The sequence below is a fragment of the Micropterus dolomieu genome, linkage group LG17, assembly GCF_021292245.1.
Source record: "Micropterus dolomieu isolate WLL.071019.BEF.003 ecotype Adirondacks linkage group LG17, ASM2129224v1, whole genome shotgun sequence".
Lineage (NCBI taxonomy): Eukaryota > Metazoa > Chordata > Actinopteri > Centrarchiformes > Centrarchidae > Micropterus > Micropterus dolomieu.
In genome coordinates this window covers 21,982,895-21,998,251 of record NC_060166.1, presented here as the reverse complement: position 1 = coordinate 21,998,251, position 15,357 = coordinate 21,982,895, and the positions used below count along the sequence as shown (strand labels likewise).

General features: G+C 44.6%; 1 protein-coding gene across 1 annotated transcript in view; it reads right to left on the bottom strand.

The window, feature by feature from the left end:
• Positions 1-1,534: 1,534 nt before the first annotated feature.
• kmt2a (lysine (K)-specific methyltransferase 2A) overlaps positions 1,535-15,357 on the bottom strand; it is a 40,530-nt gene continuing 26,707 nt past the window's right edge. Inside the window, exons 25-34 of the mRNA XM_046072886.1 lie at positions 12,607-15,277; positions 9,887-12,508; positions 9,320-9,388; positions 9,010-9,236; positions 8,329-8,403; positions 8,003-8,177; positions 7,039-7,146; positions 6,788-6,868; positions 6,448-6,577; positions 1,535-6,340 (exon numbers count right to left, since the gene is read on the bottom strand). Coding sequence (XP_045928842.1) covers positions 6,065-6,340; positions 6,448-6,577; positions 6,788-6,868; positions 7,039-7,146; positions 8,003-8,177; positions 8,329-8,403; positions 9,010-9,236; positions 9,320-9,388; positions 9,887-12,508; positions 12,607-15,277 — 6,434 coding nt within the window. The 3' untranslated portion in view covers positions 1,535-6,064. The remainder of the gene's footprint in view (positions 6,341-6,447; positions 6,578-6,787; positions 6,869-7,038; positions 7,147-8,002; positions 8,178-8,328; positions 8,404-9,009; positions 9,237-9,319; positions 9,389-9,886; positions 12,509-12,606; positions 15,278-15,357) is intronic.

Below are 15,357 nucleotides of genomic sequence, written 5' to 3'. Positions count from 1 at the left end.
TATATTAACTCTCAACACTGTAAAATTTGAAAGAGAAATCTTCAGCTTTAGTAAGGGGACCAGTATTTTTTCTGGAGGACTGGACTTGACTCACAGGCCACAATTTGCCAACCAAAGGGATAATAGTCCGAATACCACAGAGTAAATCATTTCATCAAAATTTGTTATGTGTTATTTTGGCAACATATTGAGGCAATTAAAATTACATAACTGATTGTGAAAACGTGCATACACCCTGCAGCCTTATACCCTTAGTATTTTGGTGTTACATGTAGCCTAAGGTCACACTAAGAACAAAGAGTGAAACTGTTCACTGTACACATGGGTCTGCTTAGTGTTTTAACACTGAAACACTGGTTTTATGGGAATGTGATAGGAGGGAGGAGGCACGTCAGCAGCTCTTTGAAACAAGAGCTGACTTTCCTTTGAATCTGAGTCATCAGGCTGGGGTGAGGAGGGGTTTCAGCAGGCTCCTGTGGAGGCAGCGAGCTATAACTGCAGTGAGACACAGCAGAGTTAAGATGTGTTTTTAATTAGCAGCGCCAGAATCAGCACATTCTCACACATTTCCTGTAAGAATCTGTAAACTGCTGCTTGGAGGATTCACTGTTAATTTGGACCACTTGGCAAGCTAACAATCTGAATTCATTTCTAGTGCCTGGTGGTGGTGAAGGTAGAGCAAAAGTGTGTGAGGGTTGCTGAATAACAAGGCAGCTGAACTCAGTCTGTTTCAGAAACAGTCCAACTTTTCACAGTAAAAACAAACACATGCAGGGACTGTCATGACATCACAAAGCTGTGAACACAGACATTGTGCTTCTAAAAATTTAAATAAAATAAATACTGTAGTGTGACGATATGCTTATTTCTCACATCTGTAAACTTTAAAACATGTCCATATTGTGCCCAGAGAAAACTGACTCAACTGTACATTGACATGTACGATATTCACTAAATAAGTTTGAGTTAAAAATTTGTTTTATATAAAATGCGATATAAGGTACAAATCTTATAAATATAATTTAGTGTATAATAATTTAGTGTTTCCTTATTAATTCTTTAGTGCTACTTTTATATACTTTGTGCTTTAAGTCTGTAATTATTATGTTACTGTCAGTATTACCGTCAGTAATAAACTTGAAACCTTCAAACAAAAAACTGTTTAGCAGATTAGTTAAAATGTGATTTGTGGTAAAAAGGCTAAAACACTTGTATGGAGGTTCACAGTTCATTCTTGACCTTGCATACAGCACTTGAGAAAACATTGTCACCACAATGTCCACTGAGTAGCTTTGATCACATCACACAATCTTCTAGCAGATGCTGTTTCCAGTTTTCTAAAAACAAACTTTTAGAAAAACTTTTTCTCGTCCATGTTGGCTTTAAAGCATCTGATGAGATGATTGAAACCTCCAGAAGAGCTATATTATACCATGTTGTTCTAAACCACCGATATATTCCTGTAAGAGACAATGCGTTTTTAGATATTCAGCAGCTGCCCAATCAAACAGCAAACGAGGCAAGAGACAAGAAAGAGTAAAGGAGACATGTTTATTATTTAAACTATCACTTAAATAAAAAAGTGCATAGAAAATAAACATGATTAGAAACTTTTCTTTTTACACTTATGTACAACTTTGTTTCCTAATTATACATTCAACCAAGTAGTTTGTGGTTCATTTTCACTGTGGTGGTTTTCCTTCATTTCGTTGATGTGTATTGAAAGAACACTATTAAAACGGGAGTTTGAAATATGACAGTTGAACATATGAACACCGTTATTACAGAGAGCGGGAGTATTGATAAGACAAAGGTATATTCAAGGCATAAGAAACGAGCCTGTTCATGATCCATGATCCCTCTTTTTGCACGTCATACCGCCCGCTCCCTCTGTGACACCACTCCCATCCTAGGCTGATAATGTCTATACACAAGAAACAATTACAAATACACGTTACATACTTGTTCGACCTCTCCAAAACCTTGAATTGTAAAAGAACAATTCAGGGCGGATGTTGCACAAAATAAATAAATTAAATGTTTTCAACATCAGCATTATCTCAGCATTATGACTTTCTATAAAACAAAAAACAAAACAAAAACAAACATACATGATAAGTACAACCAAAAGCTTCAGAGGAGAGAGAGGTGGTCAGGGAGACATGAAAGGTTTCCAAAAATGAAATACGCCATATTGGTGGGATCTTTAAAACTCCTGGTCAGTCTCCACAAACCAAACTCTTAATTTATACCACATTAAGTGAGCAGTCTAAAAAGTCCCTGTTAAAACGTACAAAGAAAAAACAGAAAAACATTCACTACAACAACCAGGGGAAAAAGAAAACTAAATGGCTGACCTCAAGAAGTTCACAACCACATTAATACAGTTACATTTCTTATCACATAAAAACCGTTCCTGTCTGAAAAGAAAAAGAAAAACTGCAATGCTCCTTGCTGACGAAGGAACACTCACAGGCACAGCAAAATTGGTACTGGATATCAATATACAAAAGAATGATGCACGTTAGTTTCATCTGATAGTACTGTAACACAAAACCATTATAGAGTACATTGAAACATTGCTATTAACCATTATAAATCTGCTGTTTTGCTACTGTAACTAAGTTTGTCTGTCCATTCCATATATTGTATAGATACTAAAGTACAAGAAATTACTATGCATGTTTCCGTATAATATTGTTATGTATTTATAGTATAATTACAGATAATGACGGAGAAGGGCCACTGGTGTGGCGTGGTAAAATGAAGTCCAAAGAAACAACAGAGACCATTTTCCTTTTTGTATATATGCTGTTAAACAGTTAAATAAATCAGTTACTGTTCACTGAACCCTCTGACCCTGAAAATCTAGAAGTGGATCTCGAGATGTGAGAGCCGTCGACAGAGCCCTTGGCATCAGTAAACGTGTTGTCACCAATGCTAGCGTGGAGTGTTGAGCTAACCCAGTAAGAACCTGTTGTCCTACAGACAGAAATGCCACTGCTGTTCTCACTTCAGTAATATTCCCAGTGCTGAAACGAAACTGCTGCTGCTGCCCAGTTTGAGGACATATCTACACACCGTCCATGTCTACGAGGGTTGGTGAGACAAGAACTGAAAACAAATGTAGCTGACAAAGTATCAACGTCATGACAAGTCTGGTTACGTGGAGGAGGAATATACATTCATTGTTGACCTTAGCAGCTGAACCCAGCAAGCCCAATGTCGGTGCAGCTGTACAACCACGAGGCTGGTCTGTCAGTCAGGGTTGGGAAGGGATGTCCCTCAAGACTGATCTCTGGCGCCTAAATGGAAAAGTACAGCCGAGGTTTGTACACACCGCACCTTCAGGAAGGAAAGGGCTGCTGGTGTGGTCCCTGCCTTCACTTTGTTGCAGAAAAAAATAGTCAAGTGCACTTCACTAGAGCCTCAAACACCACTTTTCAGGAGTCAACAAGACTAATGCAAGTTGGCCAGACTCAGTTTTTATATCAGGGCCCTGATGCACAAACTCAAAGTATTCTCAGTGACTATCTGTGCTTGGGGTTTCAGCATTGGAGTTGCATTGTCTGTCTGGAGCTGAGATTTCCTATGTCTATTCAGTGCCTGTGTCACAGCTAAAGTGCAAACCACGTGTGGGTCCTATTTTATGTGTCAGTTCACAACATCAAGGAGCAGTGTGGGAGTAACTGCGATAACGAAGTCAGCATGAACGGCGGACAACAACAATAAATTAATTAAAAAGGGACAAAAACAAAAGTCCTTGACTTGAGTCACATAGTGGAACCAGTCAGTTTAAACAGTCTAATTAAATGTTCGGTGCAGGACATGAAGGCCTGTCAGAGCTCATTTACAACTAAGGCAAACCATGAGGGGACTAAATGATTTGAATTTTCAAATGCTGAGTGTGTGTGGTCACCAGGATGAGGTGTTTTTAATAAACGGATTGGTTCAAGGGAGGTATGATGAATGCTGTTGGCAGCATTAAAATAAAGGCACCTCTTTATTATAGACCAAGTCTGCAGAGGGACAAAACACTTTAAACGGATGGGAATCATGTTGGATTTTACACATGTGCCAATTGGCTGTGAGCCTGTTAACTCAAACGTTTTTGATGCGACTGCCTGGTAGCAGCATGTAAGTGGACTTGATTCTCAGTGTGATGAGGCGTGGAGACAATAAGGCGGGAGAGAGGAGATATCTGTTATGGATCAACAATCTTAACTCTCTCAAGTGCATAATAGTTCACGTGACTGCCATACTGCCAGCTCAAACTGGAACAATGAAAAAACGGTCTGCTCCGGCCAAACGGCCCATGATAGATACAAGAGCTACTGGTGGACTGAACTAAAAGGGGACCAAGCCACAGACCAGTGTCAGTCTTTGGAATCAAAGAAAACATTCAGGCTACAAATTAAAAAAAACAACACAAAATTACAACAAAAAACTTTAAAAAGGCAGCGGAATACAAAACATAGAGACCAAGCATTAGTGTTTGTAAACCTCTATTTCCTACAAAAATGGCAATAAAATAAATACGATTTTTAAAAAAATATAAATACCATCATTAAGTGCTATTCACTAGTGAGTGCTTTTTAAGTCTTTTTTTTGTAGAAAAATATACATTATTTACATTTGTTTTGTTTTTTTTTAAAAGCAAGCATGATATTTCCCTGTCCATAATAAAAAGACAGGTGACAGACAAGACTTTAATACAAATAAAAAAACACTTTCCATAGTAATGGTTATCACAACAGGCCACGAAGAAAACAAGCTGTGTGAAAATTCAATTCAAGGGCGTGATGTTTGGTTCTCTTTGCTGCTGTAATTTGGAACGTGATTCAAAAGTTTGAGCTTATATAATTACCACAAACAACTTTGATAATAACAACAGCATGCACAAGCTTGCAACACGCCTGTCTGTATGTTTCTGTAAGATCCGCAGCTGTTTCTGGATCACAGCTCCAAAAATCAATTATAAATATGTCTACTAAAGCACATCAGTAGGGTTCTCTAGTCCCTTGGTTGTCAGTCCACCAGAATCTCTAGCTGCCTCACTGTCTCAGGCCAGAGGCTTAATCCCATTGATAACATGACTACAGAGCTACCAAGCTGTCAGACTAAAAGTCAATTTAAGTACAGCGGATGGTATCAACCTCAGATATCACCCTTTACATGAACGGTCAAAAATAACCTTCTGTTTTTTTTTATCTATGTTCGTATTCCCCTTGTCTCTTTTTTCTCTCTTCTTCTGTGTGGCCACTGCTCCCCCTAGTGTTTCCACCCCTACAGCTCTAATCAGGCTGCTATACGCCAGCAGCTCCTATTTACAGTGTTACAAGCTTTAAAAAAAGCCCAGTTAGGGGAAGGTTCCACTGAATCACAACGGCTCTGAAGGCATCAGGGCACATTCAGACAGGGAAATGTGCATCATCAACAGCTGACACTGAGATAAAAAAACAAAAGAAATTGTAACGAGGTTCTAATTTTTCCTTCTAGCAAAATTGCTCTTCCAAGTCCCTTCAACAAATTGCACTTTGGTGTAAAATGGAACCAAGTTCTTTGATATTTTTTTTTCTTCTATGTTCACATCTCAGCATTAGTAGACCATAACATATTTCTAGAATATTAAGGAGGATGGGCCAATGTAAAAAATTATGAAGGGGTATCTTTAACATCCAAATATAAATGAAAGTTAATATTGCAATGTTGTGAAGGCTCAAACCGTTTCATAACTCACCTCTTAAGGTGAAACGTCCCATGCCAAATGTAAATGACACAAAAGGAGGCACAATATGTTGGAATTTCTACAAGTGGCCCCTCCTCCAAAATGGCCCTACCTGTATATACAGCATGAACCACAACCGCTGTCTCTGCTGTGTTCTGCCAACACCAGCAAGCAGAAACACTGACAGAGCTCGTGCCCTGTTGGCAGCTTTGGTCCTACGTGGACCGGACCCAGGAAATCGGCACGAAGCCGGTGCCACGGCAAACCCCTAGCAGAGGTGTCCTCAGAAAATTGTGCCACTGTAGCAGTCCTCTTTGAATTATTTTGATACAGGTGTCAGTTAAGGAACTTACGACACTTCTTTGCACCGCAGTTGCAGGGCAGCTTGTTGCTGGCATCCTCAATAGGGAACTTGTAGTCGTAGGTGAGCTCCTCTCCGCAGTAGATGCGCCGAGAGGCAAAGATGACGATGTGCTTCTGGCCGTCCACAGTGATGACACGAGAGTGGCAGTTGGGCTCACAGGAGTGGTTGATGAAGCGGGCAGCGTTGCCATGAACAGTGGCATCTACCACCTCGTAATCATCAATGCGAAACATGTAACAGCCAATCCCCTTTGAGGAAAGAAAAGACAGAGGTTGTATGTTTGATGCTCCCACCACTTTTTATATTAATTAAACAACTAATACATTTCATTCAAAGTTCATTCGCAAGACCTCACCTTTCCATCATAATATTTCTCCCGTTTGTCTGTGAGCACAGACCGAATGACATTTCCAGAGTACTCAATGACCATCTCCCCGGCATCAATGGTTTTCTTGCAGAACAGACCTCGGCCATGAATGGGAGACCTGCAGAAGGATGCAGTGTAAACCATTCATTACGTATGTTGATTTTAAACCCTTTTTTATACCTTCAAGTTTGTCAAGACTTTCCTTTAAGTTGTTGAGCTGAAATTGTGCAGTTAATTTGAACAAATAATAAATTGTTGTGAGGAAGAGGAATGAAATTTAACTTTTCATCAACCTAAATAGTTAATAAATGATTAACGCAGATCTAACCTGTAGACTCCAACAGTTTCTTTAGAGGTGGCCTTGAGCTGTTTGAATCTCACAGTCAGTGGTAGCTCCATGGAGGTTCGCCTGCAACAACAGCATGAAAAAGAAGATATGGTTTCTGTTTCTCACTAACATTGAGATAAGATAATCCGTTATTGATTCACATGGGGGGAATTCAGGTGTTGCAGCAGCACAAAGAAAGATCGCATTTACAGTGAAAAAATAACTGGGATGTTATTAAACCTGAAACTGACCTGGCAGTCCTGAGCTGCCCTTCGTCATCATCGTCTTCCTGCGGCTTGTACTCAGGAGGCTGACGGTGTTTTGAGGCCAAGAAATTGAACATGTCAAAAACAGACCTCCTGGAAGGCAAACAGATGGAATAGGTAGCAGTCAGTAACACAAACACACAAGATCCAGAACAGGTTTGGTTACAAGTTCAACTAAAACCAACTTTCCAATAAGGAATTTTATAGGTAGAATTGAGATGACTCTTCACCTGTCGAATTCATACTCCAAAAAAATAAGGGTCAGCATAATAGGTCATAATTGCTAGTTATCTCAGTTAGCTGCACAGCTAACTTGATCACTGTCTTATGAGCTGATGGAGACTGGAATGGGCACCAGAATCGGACACAGCCTCCGAGAATGATGGAGGTCAGTTTTACTATAGGGAATATAGTAGTGAGGTGATTTACAGCAGCTCTGACCAGGACTCTGACTCCAGGGACGACAAAGACACGGCGGGTTCAGGCGGGGACAGGAGAGGTGACAAGCGGTAGCAAGAGGGAAGTTGGGCGTCAGACAGCCAGCCTTACACGTGTAAGGCCAGAATATTTTTACATCTAACTCTGTGAATTAAGGGTTTATTTTGACCAAACAAGAGTTGGTGATTACTGGAACAGTGGAAAGACTATCCAAGGTGGGTTTGGTGATACTTGTACATGTTTTAAAGTCTTCAATCTCTTAAAATCATACACACTGCACCTTTAAGTCAGACAGAAGGTTACTGGTAATGAACCATTACCCAAGCAAAAAGTTATCTTTGGATGATTTTCATATTTCTTACATTGTTTATTAACAGTGCCATATACAGTATGTACGATAAAAATACAAGCACAAGTACAGTGTGGTGATAAAAGTAGTAATTGGTTGTGTTGTACACACACCGCAATCTAACGTCCCATAGTTGTGTGCATGTGTAGGTCCCTTCCTAACCTGTGATGGGTCTCTGCGCGGGCTGATCCATGGGGGTTGATGGGAGGTTCATCGGTTTCCTCTGGTTTGTGGAAGCGGAAACGGTAGCTCCGACAGTGTCTGGAGCCGTAAAGCTGCTCGAGCAGGAAGACCACTGCCTCGTGGACGACTCCCAGCATCCTCAATCCATTCACACCTGGGTGCAGCAGATGAACACGTCCACGATGAATCATTTGCAAGGTCATGGTAAATATTAGTCAAGAGTGGAAACCGTAAAACGCATTCTAAAAACATTTACTGTGTATGTTGTTCTTTGTTATTTTGATATTGTCAGAGTGGCGCCTCACCTTCAAAAGAGAGCTCTTTGAGACGTGCATTGGAGCGAGCTTCCTGCACCTTATCAGTCAGGGATTTCCAAGCCTCTGTAAAGGGACGGACAGGACAGCTCAGTATTTCATGCACACTGTATGTTCAGTGTTTCACACACATCAACAGCACGTGTTCTAATTTTTTTTTTTATCACCTTTATATGAACGCACATGTAGTGTATATGTGAAAAGTAGTAAAAGTAATATTTTATGTACACCATGTTTAATGTGGTAGTTACACTGATTTCTGAATTCTGTCAAGGTACATCAAATGCAGCCAGGAAATTGGGTGCATTTTGTGTGTACAGCAATGATTTGTGTTAAAATGTAATATAAATACTTAGAAACAAAGAGGGCATTGTTACTTTGTGACTGAAAATAGCTCTGTGGGTGGTGATGGGGCAGTGGATAAGACGCCTGCCTTTGGTGTGAGAGACCTGGGTTCGAATCCACTGTGAGAGCAATGAGACACCAATGTGTCCCTGAGCAAGACACTTAACCCCTAGTTGCTCCAGAGGCGTGCGACCTCTGACATAAGTAGCAATTGTATGTTGCTTTGGATAAAAGCATCAGCTAAAAAAAGTGCATACAACAAGTCGCTCATTGCAGCCAACACGTAGTGGCCCAAATACCACAAATGTGGTAAAGGTTTTCTCTCACCTTCGATACTCTCACAGCGGACGTGGAAACCGTCTTCGCTGCAGATTTCAAAGATGATGCCCTTCTTGGGTTTGCTGTCCAAGCCAGTATCCCTGCTGTTGCCGTCCTGGTCAGGTGGGGAAGCCACAGGAAGAGACCCTGTTCCCCCAGTGGCAGATGGTTTGTCTTTACCCACTACTTTCCCCAGTAAAACGAGGCCGTCAGATGTCTTCTTTTTACCATGCACACTGGAAAAGATTCGGGACAAGCATTAGAACTTTTTTATATGAGCAAAAAAGAAAGTGGGCACCTAGCATGGACGACTACATACCTCTTGTTGGTTGCCCTGTCTGTGGGCTTGCCCGTGTCCATGGGTTCAGGGGAGCTCAGCTCTTTGGAACTGGTTGCAAAGAAGATAAGAGAGGATCAAAATGGGAATATATTTATGCACAGTACTTGCGTGAACAATTGGGAGTTATAGATTCAGACAAGGTAAGATATTTCACTTCTCTGTAACTGAACCCAACTTTATTATAGTGCACAGCAACTGAAAACATACTTTTGTACAAATAATATATGTTATAAATAAAGCATACACATATCCAAATCTACCATGGAAATGTGAGGAATCTGAGATAAAGTTGAAATGTTAGCCGAAGACCAATGCAAGAAAATCTCTTCTTTCGATGTTATGAAGATATTAAAGCTAAAAAATTTACTTTTACCAAAAATCAAACAAAAAAACTCGACAAACATTTGTTCTCGTTATTCTCAATGTCACATTAACTATGCAGAACACATTTGAGAAGGTCATTTCCAATTTTTCTCATATTCATGTAAACAGGAATAAACTGAAAAACACAATATCAGTACAGCTCAAGCAGCCAAACTGTCTCACCTTGGGTTTGAGTGAAGTGGCCCTGTAGGGTTGCTGTGATGCTCCTCTGCCTGAGAGGCCTTGAGCTTCTTCCCACTGGTTGTGTCTAGACTCTGCCTGCTCCTCTTCGTTTTCTGTTTGCCCTTTTCTGCTCTTGAAACTGCAACTGCTGTGGTGGAGTTAGGCCGCCTTTGTTCTGATGATCTGGAAATGGGAGTTGTTCTACTGCTCTGGCAGTGTGCGGTGGTTTGGGTAAACACGCCAACAACACGTCCCTTAGCGGGGCTTAGAGGGCCATGAGCTAAAGTAACAGTGGTTTGTGGACTGGAGTCCACAGTCTGGACTCTGTTAACAGGCTGTGACTGATGCTGTAAGTGAATATTACTGCCATCTGCCTCTCCTTGCTGGTTGACAGCCATGCTGATAGTCTGTTGGGAGGGCAGGACGCAGATGCTGCTGGCTATGGATGTCTGCACAGAGGAGCTGAGTTGTGACATCAGAGGAGCGCCTCCTGCTGACTGCAGGACCATTGGCTGATCTGACAAGCCCAAGCCATGAGGACTTGCTTTAAACAGGAGGCTGCTAATTGGCCCCGTGATCTCAGCAGAGCTAAGGACAGGGGTTGAGAGGGAGACTGATCCTGGTGCAAGAAGGCCAGCAGCGCCACTAGGGGGCACAGACACAACATTCAACACTGACTGACTGGGGCTGAGACCAGAGACTGTGCAAGGTATAAGGTGTGTGGAGGAATCATGACCCAGGATCCCAGCCTGGGCAGGACCGGGAATCCTCTGGTGAAGGAGAGCAGTGGGATCCAAGTACATAACCCCACCTGATTTTGGTCTCTTGATAATATTTGGGACTTTGCGCTGAGAAGTGGAGAGGGTGCTTAGCTCAACCAGGCCACCAGGTTGGCCGGAGATGCTGGCAGTAATCTGAGGGGAAGACAGGTTAATGAGGGTCATGTTGGGAGGCCCCACTTCAGATGGGGCCAGAGTAGGCTGGCTACGCGAGCGGGCCAACTTTTTGCTTTTTCTTGGCTGAAGACGAGAGATAGGCCTCTTCTTGCCATGAGCAGAGGCGAGTACAGTCGGGGAAGAAGTGAGGGAGGAGGGACTGGACACTATGGCAACACTGGGGCACAACTCGTGCGGTCGACCAGCCTCTGTGACCAGAATCTGGGACTGGTCGTGGGAAGGCAACCCAATGAGAAGACCTGAGGTGGTGCTGGGAATTCCTGTCTGGAAGCCTGTCTGTGTGGCTCCTGTAAAGGCGTGAATCTGGGAAGGGTGAGGCATGGTGCCCAGGACTTTGCCTCCTGCAGAAAATATTGGCTGGGCTGTGGATAAACCGGTATTTAACCCTGTGGTGAGTGTCATAGAGCTCAGCACTGCTGGAGAACTAGTGTCCATCACTCCTGTGGCACTTATTTTTTGGGTGACACCATTAGGGACGGTCTGAAGAACGTAGAGAGGCTGGAACTGCTGATTGACCAGGATGAGCTTATCAGGCCCTGGTTTGATGACTGCTGGGCTGGAAACCTGACCCTGGGGTGGTCCAGGAACTGGACTGGGGCTGCCTGCAGCAGCAGAAGCTGATGCCTGGAGGTACTTCTGACCCTGAAGAGGCAAGGAGGGAGAACTTGGCAAACCAGGGGTACCAGAACTCCTGGGAACATCCTGGTTACCTGACGGTTCAACCACCTGGCCAATGGCAGGGCTGGGAATAAACTGCTCAGGAGTCATGTGACGTTCTGCGACCTGCGTGTCCCTGTTTCCCAAAGTTGTAGCATCGTGCTGATTCTCTGATGGTGACACACTTGGCCCAGCTCTTTTCTTGTCCCCACTCTTTTCTCTGCTGATCGTCTCCGGGTCAGAGGTCAAGCCCAGCATGGGGCGCTCCGAGCTATCGGAAATAAGACTCCCGGCAGAGTGGTTCTGACTGGTGCTGACAGTAGGGCTGCGCGTAGTGAGGACAGAGAGGTCAGACGGCAACTCCAGAGGAAGGTATGGCTCCTCTACAGATATGGAGCTGTTCACACTACTCTCCACTACACCTCCGCTCTCAGCACTGGGCAGCTGCTGGGAAAAGTCTTCAAACAAAATGTCTTTGCGCCGGTTGACATCCACTCCAACGTAGCCCTCATCTAGCAGCAGCTCCGAGGAGGATGGCTCAGACTGCTGACCCAGAGCCTGCATTGACATGGAAGGTGTGTTGAGGACAAACTCCATGATGTCTGATGGCAAAATGTTACCACAGTCATCGCTGTTGTTGTTGTCGGAGTCTGATTTAAGCAGGTCTGTGCTGAGGGACAGCTGGGCCTCGAGAGGATCCTGACCCTGATTCTGCGGCTGGGACTTGACTCCGCCTCCTAGAGGAAGACAGTTTTCTTTCTGGTTCTTTCTGCCTTCTCGTGTGTTGCCGCTCACTGCTCCGCCACTGCTGTCAGCCTCCTTGCTCGAGTCATGGGAGACAGGTTTCTCGATGTGCCTCTCTCTGCCCCTTCTCTTAGGAGTGCTCTTGTGTGGCGCAGAAGAGGAGGTGGCAGTAGTGGTTGTGGTGCTGGTGGTGCAGATGCTGGTGTCACTCTCCGAGCCGTCATCAACGCCATCGAGCTGGCCAATACGCTGCTTGCCTAAGGTCCTGTTAAACCCAGCAAAGATGTCAGATTATTAGAGACAACAGAAAATAATCAGAAATAAATGTTTTACAATTATTTTATCAAAATAACGTGTACTTACAAAGCACTTAGCATGTCCTCTTCAGTTTTTCCTTGAGCCCTCTGTTGTTGCTGCTCCTCGTCTTTTAGAAAGCGTTGAAGCTGGGATCCCCTTCCCAGACACTGGTCTATCCCTTCTATAGACGGTAGGCCTTCACCGGGGTTAATTATTGTCCGGGTAAAGTTGTAGTAGTAAGGGTCTTTAACTCTCTGCTTCATTCCACTGTCTTCATCCTCTTCACTGTCCCCAGACGAAGAGGAGGTGCTCATATCATCTGCTCCATCCACCTGCCCTTCGGCTGACTTTTTGCGGCCACCAGACCTCCTCTTAACCACAGCCCCGGTTCCGTCCCCGGTGCCGTAGAACGGAAGGTCCTCTTCACCATACGAACGAACCCCATAGAAAGGTGTGAGGCCAAAAAACATGTTGGAGCGTGCTCGGGCACTGCGTCGAGGGTAACGCCGCTTGGCCGACCCTGATCCGTCACTGTCATCCTCGTGATGTTTATCATCCATGCCTCTGTCGTGGTCATCTTCTGGGCCATCGCCCTCATCCTCGGTGCCTTGAGTAAGGAGGCTATGGTGGGCTTGGAGCTTGCTTCGTGAGTGCTCCTTGCGCAAATCGTCTTCCTCTGTCTGAGTCTGTGTGTCCGATTCAGAGCTGTCACTGCTGCTGGCAGAGGGTGAGGAGAAGAGAGCGGAGCGGGCAGAGCGACGGGTCCCCTGTACGGCAGGAGAGACAGTGGAGGTAGTGGTCGTGGGACAGGAGGAAGAAATACCGCCAGTGCTGGTCCCGTTAGGGTCAGTCTTGATATCAGTCTTCAGTGGAGTTACAGCAGGGGGTTTAACTGATCTCTTTTTCTCTCTAGAGGACAACGGCAGCTGGTTAGTTGTTGGTTTGGTGTGAGACTGGGAAGAGGTCTTAACTCCTTTTTCTGGAGCTAAACCACCCTGCTGCATCTGCTGTAAGTTATCCAGACTGGAGCTGTTTTTCCTCTCAGTACAGGAGTAGTTTTCTCTGGTCTTTGAGGATGACTTGTCCCCTCCCTGGTTCTCAGGCTTCTCCCCCTGAGCCTTCCCATGGGCTTTGGTGCTGTTTCCAAGCACTGGAGCTTTGCTATTGCTGCTGTTGTGAGAACTGGGGTTCGTAGCATGTGTGTTGGAGCTGCCAGTAGCTTTCGTATTATTGTTGAGAAGTGGAATTTTGTTGCTGCTGTTGCTGTTTTGGAGACTCTTTTCTTTATCACGGTCTTTGGACAACTCTCTGCTGCCTGCTGTCTTAACTTTGGGGTATTTGTCTTTGGCAGCTGAGGCTGCAGCTGGGGAGGCCAGGTGCATGGAGCCTCGCTTGACAACGTCATCTTCTGCCGGCGTCCTCGACGGCCACAGAGGCTTCATAGTTCCTGCTGTGGCTGGACCTGATGAATAATCATTTGATTTCCGTGTGCTGGACTTCTGAAATGAAGACTTTGGGGAGCCAGATTTCCCAACAACAGCGTCCTTATGGAGTGAAGCTGGCATTAAATTTCCAGTGCCACTACTACTCTCCTTCCCTGAGCTGGGCTTGTCCTTAGACTGGGTGATGTTAGAGGTGGAGGTGGACCGGTGACGAGGCAACAAACCGAGGCTTGCAGAAACATCCTGGTCCTTGCCTCCGTGTTTCCCTTGCTTGTCTATCTGCTTGGCGCTGCCACCTCTCTGCTGACCTGTGAGAACAGCAGTGCCCATAGGAGGGGAGGACTGGCCTGAGCCTGCAGGTGCCAGTCTGGTACTCTTACTCTCACCTCCAGGCTGTTTGGACTGACTGCCAGGGTTACCATCTTTCCCTGAGCCAGAGTCTTTGTTTTTCTCTGTGCTTCTATAACTGGAATCTTTAGATGGGGGTTTAGTCTTGTCAGAGTCTCTGCTAGACAGTCTGTCTTTACCTTGGCCTGAGTCTTTTCCTGTTTCCCTGCTGTATTGCCTATGCTTCTCAGAGTCCCTTAGCCCTGCATCTCGACTGAGCGACCTAGCTTTGTCCATATCCTTGTAACTGGGATCTCTAGAGGATGATTTGCACTTTTCTGTTTCTCTATTACTTGACTCTCTGCTTGCCTGTCTCCCCTTCTCAGAGTCTCTGTTTACTTGTCTTCCCTTTTCTGAGTCTCTTAAGGGATCTCTACTGAGAGGTCTTCCCCTCTCAGATTCTTTCAGACCTGAGTCCTTACTCGACGGTCTCCTCTTTTCTGGCTCTTTGGCTGGTATTTCACCCTTGTCAGAGTCCTTCTGCCCAAGTTCTCTGGATGATCTATTCTTGTCAGAATCCTTAGAAGCATGGTCTTGACTTGACACTCTCCCCTTGTCTGTATCTCTCAACCCTTGGTCTCTGGATGATTGCTGTCTGTTTCTGTCTGCGGAGAAGAGTCTACCTCTTTCATCATCTCTCTGGACTGGACTCTTTGCTGAGTCTTTGCTTGGGTGTTTGGACTTTTCTGGGTCTCTGGCAGGGGATGGGATGAGGGGAGGGGGTAAGGTAAGGGGTCGTGACAAAATCTGAGGTGGGGAGGTGACACCTCTCTGTCTGTTCAGCTGGTGGGGTGGAGGAGAGAGAGAAGGGGAGCTGTGGCGACGTGAGTCAATATTCCTCATGCCGGGGTTCACCAGGGAGTCTCCAACTGTCACAATCTCATGGCTTTGGAGCTGAGAGGTCCCTCCTACAAAATATAATAAAGCGAAATTAAAATAGAGTCTGCTCTGTGGAAAACTGAGACTGCAAACATTTATATGTAATTCT